The 9,225-nt window shown below is 47.0% G+C and overlaps 1 protein-coding gene across 1 annotated transcript; it reads left to right on the top strand.

Moving 5' to 3' along the window:
* Nucleotides 1–3,574: 3,574 nt before the first annotated feature.
* Nucleotides 3,575–7,475, top strand: LOC123070214 (homeobox-leucine zipper protein HOX3). The gene is made up of 4 exons (XM_044493291.1): nucleotides 3,575–3,734; nucleotides 4,028–4,263; nucleotides 5,107–5,186; nucleotides 6,922–7,475. The coding sequence occupies exons 1-4, from the start codon at nucleotides 3,662–3,664 to the stop codon at nucleotides 7,199–7,201; spliced, it is 669 nt and encodes a 222-aa protein (XP_044349226.1). The 5' UTR covers nucleotides 3,575–3,661; the 3' UTR covers nucleotides 7,202–7,475.
* Nucleotides 7,476–9,225: the final 1,750 nt, after the last annotated feature.

Below are 9,225 nucleotides of genomic sequence, written 5' to 3'. Positions count from 1 at the left end.
CTTGCATCATGTTTCTTGGTTCTTGTTTGGTTATTCTCCTTGTGAGATTTGGAGCTTATGGTCATTTTCTTGACAAGCTCGAGTTCATCGAAAACGGAGTTCACATGCATCTTCTATGATGTTTTCGATGTTGGAGGTTCTGTCGTTTCTTCTCTGTTGGAGGTTTCTCTCCTCTTTTTGTTAGGCATACCTCCCCTGCCTCTTCTTACTGTTTTGATGCTACTCGTTGTCTTGTTTCAAACAAGCTTGAGTTTGCTCAATTCGGAGCTCATATGAAGAAGTTATGGCAGTTTTGTTTTGCTCCCTGCAGTAGTACCACGGTGGCAGCGGTAGTACCGCTTGTAGTGTCAAGCGGTAATACCGCTCCAGTACTGCTCTACTACCGCCTCAATTTTGGGTCTGCTCTTTTCGTGTCGGGTTTAGCAGTAGTTGCACGGTAGTAAGGCACGGCGGTTCCGCCTATAAGCGGTAGTACCGCCCCGTTTGGGCGGTAGTACCGCCTATAAGCGGTAGTACCGCTCCGGTCGGGCGGTAGTACCGCTACTGCATTACTGCCACCGTTCTCTGCTCTGCCCTGCCTCATTTGGTCCCGTGTTCTGCTCCTCCAGCGGTAGTACCGCTGGGGTGAGCGGTAGTACCGCTTATAAGCGGTACTACCGCCCCAAGGTTCATGTTTTATTGCTCTTTTTTCCTGCTTCTACCGCCCGAGCGGTATTATCGCTCGTGGAGAGGTAGTACCGCTCGTGTGCGGGCTGAGCACATAACGGTTGGATTTTTCCCCTCCTATAAAAGGGGGTCTTCTTCCCCAATGAACCTTATCTCTTGAGCTCGTGTTCTTCCCCCATTGTTGACCTTCTTCGAGCTTGATATCTCTCAATCCCTCCATGGATTCTTGCTAGTTTTGGGGGGGAAAGAGAGAGGAGATCTAGATCCACATTTCCACCAATCACTTTCTCCTCTATGTGAGGGGAACCCCTTGGATCTAGATCTTGGAGTTCTTGGTGTTCTCCTTCTTGTTCTTCCTCTCATTTTCCTCCCTAGCATTAGTTGCTTCGGTGGGATTTGGGAGAGAAGGACTTGGGCACTCCGTGTGCCCTTGCCATTGCATTTGGTGCATCGGTTTGAGTTCTCCACGTGATACGTGGAAGTTACAAGTTGAGAAGCTTATTACTCTTGGGTGCTTGGTAACCTTGAGCTTGTTACTCTTGGGTGTTTGGACACCCTAGAGCTTGTTCCTCTTGGGTGCCTTGGCGCCCTAGACGGTTGGTGTTGTTTGGAGCTCAATCATTGTGGTGTAAAGCTCCGGGCAAGCGTCGGGGTCTCTAATTAGGTTGTGGAGATCGCCCCGAGCAATTTTACGGGTACTGGTGACCGCCCCCAAGGGTTGCCAAAGTGTACGGGTTTGGTGACCGCCCCCAAGGGTCGCCAAAGTGTACGGGTTCGGTGACCGCCCCCAAGGGTCGCCATTTGTACGGGTTCGGTGACCGTCCTCAAGGGTCCCTTAGTGGAATCACGACATCTTGCATTGTACGAGGGCGTGAGGAGATTACGGTGGCCCTAGTGGCTTCTTGGGGAGCATTGTGCCTCCACACCGCTCCAAACGGAGATTAGCATCCGCAAGGGTGTGAACTTCAGGATAAATCGTCGTCTCCGCGTGCCTCGGTTATGTCTTACCCGAACCCTTTACTTATGCACTTTACTTTGTGATAGCCTTATTGTTTTTTGTCATATATCTTGTTATCACTTAGTTGTTTATCTTGCTTAGCATAAGTTGTTGGTGCACATAGGTGAGCCTAGTTGTTGTAGGCTTTGTGCTTGACAAATTAATCGTTAGGTTTATTCCGCATTTGTTCAAGCCTAAACCATAATTATTTTAAAGTGCCTATTCACACCCCCCTCTAGGTGACATCCACGATCTTTCACCCTCCAATCGTGAAAGATCGGGCATCTAGGGTTCTGCCCTACATCATCTTGTCTTGCAGCAAAGTGACATTTTTGTTACCTCTTGGCTTGGAGATGGTCTTGACAAAGGTCGCCCATGGAGGGTAGATACCATCACAAAGATAGTACCTCATTTTGTACCCATGCACATTGATGGTATAGTTGCACGAGCAAGCTTTGTCCGCACACAACCTTGCAAACAACGAAGACCGCTGCAACACGTCAATGTCATTGTGAGACCTTGACATGTCAAAGAAAGAGTGCCAATTCCGTAAGTCTTGTGATGCAGCTGCTTCATGAATTTTGGCTGGGCTTTTTATGATGACCCATGTATTGATTTTGTTGAGCATATGAGCAATTATTCAATTTTAAGTGCACACCTTGACTACTACAACTACATATCTGACCATGGCGTCGAGGCATGTGCTTTCAGACGTCCGGAGGTACTCGTCCCAGGATTACGTAGCCATGCCATAGGCAAGCATCGCCATAGTAGTTGTCCACTTGTCGAGACCCGAGAACCCGACGCGGCCAAATACATGCTTCTCCGGCTTGAAATAATCATCATATGCCCTGACACATGCGTAGAGGCGCATGAACAAGGGTTGCTCCATTTGGAATCAACGTCGAAAATAGATTTTGAATAACGCATCGAGGGTAAAGTAGCCATAGTACCGAGCCATATGCCACCATGCACTGTTCCAGTTTAACACTCGGTGTCCCTTTTGTGAACCTTTGTAGTTAAGAGCATAGTCCTCAGCATGCTAAGTTTCTTCAAGAATCGCCATCATCATCACCGTTCCATCCTCATCTTCTAAAACGAATAAACTCGATGTAGAAGTATTCGTCTGAATCCATCATGCTTGATTCAAAGTGAGTAACTAGAACATACATTTTTTGCACCATGGATTTTTTCTGGACACTTTCCGGGTGTTTGTCCTCCATGGACAACATCCGCACGGGGGGAGGGTATCTGAGTGACGACCAGATCCAAGAGAGTACGGCGTCGGTGTCCGGCAAGGCTTGGGCGGCGTCTATCGTGGTTCGACAAGGCCTGCGTGGCGTCCTAGGGGCTACGACGGTCTTGGAGCGGTAGATAGAGTGCGGCGGAGGAGGGCAGGATTGTGAAAATACGTGGGCTCTGAATAGAGTTTGGGGGGGGGGGGGGGGCATATGGGTGTCGGAGTCCGACATGGCGGGCATCTGAACTCCTATAGAGCTCTCCTCGATTTAGGTCCGGGCTGCGGGGCGGGGTTTCAACATATAGACCAGTTCGGACCGATTAGCTGATCCACCTTAGATGACTACAAGCATCCGAACGGATTGGTTCGGACATTTGCGGGTGTTTTGATCGTTCACGTTGGAAATGCCTAATCCCGGTCAAAGCAGAAAAACTCATGATGTCTCCAACAGTGTGAACCTAATAATATCTTGCCAGACAAAGTACATCACACCCTGCTACCAGTGTTGCTCGCTCATAATAGAGTGGTCTCATTTCATATGTTTTTTTCTCCATCCAATCGTAGTACTGCCACTGTTAAAAGTTCCAACGTAGTACGAGTAGTGGTGGTATCGCTCTACTACCCGGCCCCCTTTATATAAAGCCTCCCCAGGCTTCTACTCCTTTTCAATCTGTCTTTGTCTTGGCCTTGGCCTCCTCCTCTCCTCATCCTCATCACCCTTTCCTTGCTCTTGTTTCCGCATTGGCTTGTCGCCTGTGATGGGGGCCACTTCTCCTTCAGGCCTGGAGCTCACCATGGCTGTCCCCGGCCTCAGCTCCTCCTCTGGCTCAGGTAAGCTCGGGAGACCACTGACCACCTACCAGCTGTTTTCCTTCTCCGTCTCCCTCCTACAACTGCAAGTATAGCTTCCGCCATAGAAGTTGGATCGTGTTCTCCGTTCATGGCTTCAAATCTTGCTAGTGAACATCGCATTTCTTCGCGCATGCACAAACCTTTTTGGGTGCTTCGGGAAGAAATGCACCGCACAGTTGCATGTTAAATGTTTGAGTTTGTTCAAGTAACCAGCTGGCTAATTGAGGGTGTAACATCGACGAGAACTAACTCGAACGTGCTGTCCTTGGCAGAGGGGTTTGTTTGCAACAATAATATCAGCAACAATGGTGGCGGGAACATGAGGGGCCTGGACATGAACCAGCCGGCGAGCGGCGGCGAAGAGGAGGACTTCCTGATGGGCGGCGTGGAAGAGGACGAGGAGGAGCGGGGCGCCGGCGGACCGCACCGCCCAAAGAAGCTCCGCCTCTCCAAGGAGCAGTCCCGCCTCCTCGAGGAGAGCTTCCGCCTCAACCACACCCTCTCACCGGTCAGCAACACACGTCTTCCACCCAATGCTTGTCGATTCCTTCAGTTTCCTGTACACTAATAGCTTGGTTAAGATCGGCCGGCATGTAGTACACGCACTTACGTAATAATAGTAGTAGTAGTATACCATACGTACGTCCACCAGAAATCTCGTCCACGGACGAGAGCATTACTGCAAAGTTGATCCGTTGGTCGTACGGATGAATCTTGAACTGGATTCGTTTCCGTGGCGCTACTCTGATGGACATTGAAGAGCACGATGTAAACCCTGCGACGGGGTCGGACAACCACTGATCCATTAAGTAGCACTGCTCGATCTTTGATTATATATGTGTCCCATTCATGGGAAATCGAGACAAGGGGTACTCTCCGGCACATTACTCGTTATTAGTGGCATTAGAAGTCGGTACTGCTCGGTAGTGGTACATTATCGAAACGGTGCACTACTTGCAGTAGCAGTAGGAGTAGTAGGCAAATAAAGAGTGGGGGTGCACCTCTGATTGTTTGGCGCGGTACATGGTGCATAAAAGTCTAGCAGAGACTGTAGAGCACAACGTTGGTCTTATGCAGTGGGGTGGTATTCATGTCGTCGTGGTACAGTGCGGCTGCGGCGAGTAATGAACCTATCTAGTCACAGCTGCCTCCCAGGGTAACGCAGTTACTCCTCCACATACAGCAGTAGTAGTACGTAATAGGTTTTGTTTGACTGGCGGGATCGGTGCTACTCCATATTTATTCACGCCTCTTTTGCAACTATGGACGGTGAAGGCCTGCGTGAACCGTCATGGGCGTGCAGCGATTTATTATTTATTTAACGCCTTGGAAATGGAATTCTTGCATGCAGAAGCAAAAGGAGGCCTTGGCGATCAAACTGAAGCTACGGCCCAGGCAGGTGGAGGTCTGGTTTCAGAACCGCAGGGCAAGGTAAAAATAGGAAGGAATCCCCTTTAACTTGTTCCTGTTTACATACACAGTGTACCTCTTTATACATGTTCACGAGCACACATTGACATGGCCAAGCCTCACGTGCACTTGGAACTTCACCGTTAAGGGACTACCACTGGTCTACCCTACAAAATCGTACCAGTCCGTTCGGCGGTCAGTATTAAGATAATCAAGTTGGTTGGCTTAATTTAGTAGTAGTAACTTTTTTTAGGAAACGGGCAGGGCGTACTGCCAATGCATTCAAGTAGGGGAAGACGGTGACGTACAATTTGGTTCGTTAGTTAATGATGAAACCGAGGCAAATGGGACAAACTTGGAGGACCTGCTTGTTCCTTATGTTACTCATTCTCCGTTGAAAGGTCAAGTAATTAACTCAAGGCAATGCTTGTCTGGTCAATACTATCAGTAGATAATAAGGTGTTTATCGCTATGGAACATCAGGCCAGTAATTGACGTTTGAAGCTACTGGCGTAACGTTGCAATTTCATTGAGCAAATCCTACACGTCCATGGTACGCACGCGCTGCTTAACTTGCAGACTAGCTTGGCTGTGCATGCTACTTTCAACTCGCGTCGAGATTAAACTGAGTTGTTTCTGACCCGCCGTTGTTCAATCCAAAGAAACTTGCATAGAGGATTAGGGCCTGTTTGGTTTCAATAAGTCACCTGACTTATAAGTCACCTGACACACCTTCTCACATCAATCAACATCATGCAGGTGGTGGGACCCATGTAAAAGGGGGTGACTTATAAGTTTTAAGTTGGGGTGGAACAACTTATGACTTATAAGTTGGGGTAACTTATAATTCGGGTCTGTTTGGCAAAATAAGTCATTTCTTTTTACTTTTTGACTTATAAGTTGGTGACTTATTTAAAACCAAACAGGCCCTTAGTTTCTATCGTAATGTAGTGATAACGCCAATCAGACTAGTGATAATATGCTTGTCTTGCACTACTCCAGTATGTACCTAGTAATGATAGCCTATTCTCGTCCCAACATAATTATGGACCCTTCCCTCAATTAAGGTGGCATAGATCACTGGCTATCTACCTTGAAACTTGTACTGCATCTGAGATGCGGGACAACATCAACTAGGTAGATTCTCTAGCTTGATAGAGTAAGGCGGCTTCACCACCTTTTATAATTATTACTCCATGATACACGTACTACTAGATTAGGATTCTCTAGATTAAACAACTGAGCTAATCGCTGGCATCAGCACGTGGACTAATCAGCACGTGCAAGCCTGGAAATGGCTACAACTTGACCCTGGCTCAGCGAGTCTCGTGAAGTCGAAAGTGGAGCAAGTCGAAGGCCATGGCCGGTACGGTCCATCTTATCCTGGCAAAGTCATTGGCCTTCCTTCACGCTAGGACGAGATGACAATGCTCTTGGAATGGGGGCCTATGGTCAAATTAAGTTGCGTATAGTGCTCTAGCTCATGCTAGTTTAAGCTCACACGGTGAGATGCTATGCATCTGGTTGCGTTCTGTTCCGTCTACTCTGTCATCTTGTATACAACTGACCATGTTGTCAAGTTACAATTATATGTGCACCGTTAACTTGAAGTGTAGGTTCCGATCGAGGTTCAATGTTCCATTATGGGATCGAGCAACTTGTGTTATTTACTTACTATTCCTGGATCCTTTTCTTTAGCTAGTGGTACTGGTTGAGTTGCTATAATCTGAATGAGTTGAACTATGTACGTGTACAGGACTAAGCTGAAGCACACGGAGATGGAGTGCGAGTACCTGAAACGCTGCTTCGGCTCGTTGACGGAGGAGAACCGCCGCCTGCAGCGGGAGGTGGAGGAGCTGAGGGCGATGCGCATGGCGCCGCCCACGGTGCTCTCGCCGCACACACGCCAGCCACTCCCGGCGTCCGCGCTCACCATGTGCCCCCGCTGCGAGCGCGTCACCGCTGCCACCGGCCCGCGGATCACCCGCCCGCCCGCCTCGCCGTTCCACCCTCGCCGCCCCTCAGCAGCGTTTTAGGGTTTTGTTATGTTAGGGCTTAAGAGAAAAGGTCGAGGTAGAGTTGCTAGTGGTAATGTAGGACGCACGATCGATAAGTCTTTGTGTAAATTGATGATGATGAAGGAGGAAACAACATGGAAAAGGCGTAGTGGGGTCGTGTGGGGTTTGGAGGCGTCCTCATGGACCATGGGGGCATGTGGCCTATCCGCCATGGACAAAAGAAAAATCCAGTTTCATTTGCTCATTTGGTCTTCTATATATAGGGTCGCGCGTTCTCTTCTTAAAAGAAAAATGTCATGTTTGTCTTCACTTTTTTTTAGAAACACTATAACTTTATTCATATGCATATCAATTACAGGTACATTGATTTGGACCTAAAATCCAAAAAATACAAAGTAACTCCTATGACTAAGAATTATAGTGAAATATGTTGAAAACACCCTTCTTCGCGGTATCAATCTCTGCTCAAGAAATATTCCAAAGACTTCGGTAAAGAGTCTGCAATTGAACTGTAGCAACGGTGTTGTCACTCTTTCACCCGCACGAACATTGCCAATAATGTTTTTTGAAAGTGACTTGTGTCGCCCATCCAAAAAGATGGGAAGCCTTGATCGATGAACGTACTTGGGCCGGGGATGATCCCCTAAAAGTGCAGGCCGTTGAATCACTATATCTTCACCATAGTGTCGATGGAAGATTTCACTTTCACAGAGAATCACACCAATAAAAAAAGCTTGACACGACAATATAAACTCATTAGATTCGAATAATCGGATCTGCAAGGACAAAAAACTCTCTAACCTAATGCAATAACGACATATTTGTCTTCACTTTTGATCCCTTGTTCCAAGCGGCGCACAGGGTCCAGGGGACTGGGCCGACCCACCAGGTGCAACGCGAAGCGAGTTTTTTTTAAACTTGTGACACAAATATACCAAGAAAAAGAGTATCCTTGTGATGGTGCTTCTGTCTTCACTTTTGACGACGCTTCCTATTTGACGCTTCAGACACCTGTTACTGTGTATTTTACAAACGGGCGCTTGAAACGCCACCGCGCTGGCCAGCCCATCTAGCATGTTTATAATCCGCAAAAAAACAACACACATTTTGTTTGTCGAACCAGCGACCTCCCTCATCGAGGTAGGCTGGTGCAACCACCCCACCACCCAGCGGGACCTAGTGACTATCAACTTTTTCCTTCCCTTATTATTTCTCTTTTTCCTTTTTCCCTTTTTATTTTCTGTTTTTTTCTTCCTGGTTCGATGAATTGTTTGCAAATATGTGAACTTTTTCATCAAATCAAATAAGTGTTTTTTGAAATCCGATGATTTTTTTCATATTGATGTTTTTTTTCAAAAAATTGAGGAAGTTTTTTTTAAATCGATGAACTTTTTCGATTTCAATGAACTTTTTTTAAATTGATGACTTTTTTCAAAATGCTTTTTCAGAAAATACGATGAACTTTATTTAAATTTGATGAACTTTTTTTCAAAATCCATGAATATTTTTCAAATATGATGAACTTTTCTTCAAAAATGATAAACGTTTTTAAAGGGATGAACTTTTTTCAAATTTGTGAACTTTCTTTGAATTTGGTGATCTTTTTTTTAATTTGTATTTGAAAAAACGATTTAGTCAAGAAGTCAACCGGTCAACGGCCGGGTCAACTATGGCACCAAACGAGTAACGACCTCCTCCCCGAACCATCGATCGCCTCCTTTCCTGGGCCGTCCCACGGGAGCTGGTGCACGAAGCGCTGCTTGCGAGTAGCGAGCGCTGGTTCAGGAAAGTGGCGCTTAGAGTGCCAACTAGGAGCTCCCCTTGTTCCAGGTGGCTCACAGGGTCCAGTTGAGTGGGCCAACCCACCGGGTGCGACACAAAGCGAGTTTTTTGAACACGTGGCACCGAAATACCAAGAAAAGGAGTGTCCTTGCGCCTCACACTCTAGTGACGCATAAATGGCCCGTCAAGAATTGCAAAACATTTTTGTTTTCTCTAGTGCGAGTACTTTAAAAAATTCGGAATTCTTTCTCTGAAAACAT

The sequence above is a fragment of the Triticum aestivum genome, chromosome 3B (assembly GCF_018294505.1).
Source record: "Triticum aestivum cultivar Chinese Spring chromosome 3B, IWGSC CS RefSeq v2.1, whole genome shotgun sequence".
NCBI classification, from domain to species: Eukaryota; Viridiplantae; Streptophyta; class Magnoliopsida; order Poales; family Poaceae; genus Triticum; species Triticum aestivum.
Note: the sequence above shows the minus strand (reverse complement) of the source record. Positions and strands in the feature narration are given on the sequence as shown.

What these genes read in the sequence shown, in the direction of transcription:
- LOC123070214 (XM_044493291.1), top strand. Translation starts at nt 3,662, where the DNA reads ATGGGGGCCACTTCTCCTTCAGGCCTGGAGCTCACCATGGCTGTCCCC. An exon ending in CAGCTCCTCCTCTGGCTCAG is followed by an intron (nt 3,735 to 4,027) that starts GTAAGCTCGGGA and finishes TGTCCTTGGCAG; the next exon opens with AGGGGTTTGTTTGCAACAAT. An exon ending in TTTCAGAACCGCAGGGCAAG is followed by an intron (nt 5,187 to 6,921) that starts GTAAAAATAGGA and finishes GTACGTGTACAG; the next exon opens with GACTAAGCTGAAGCACACGG.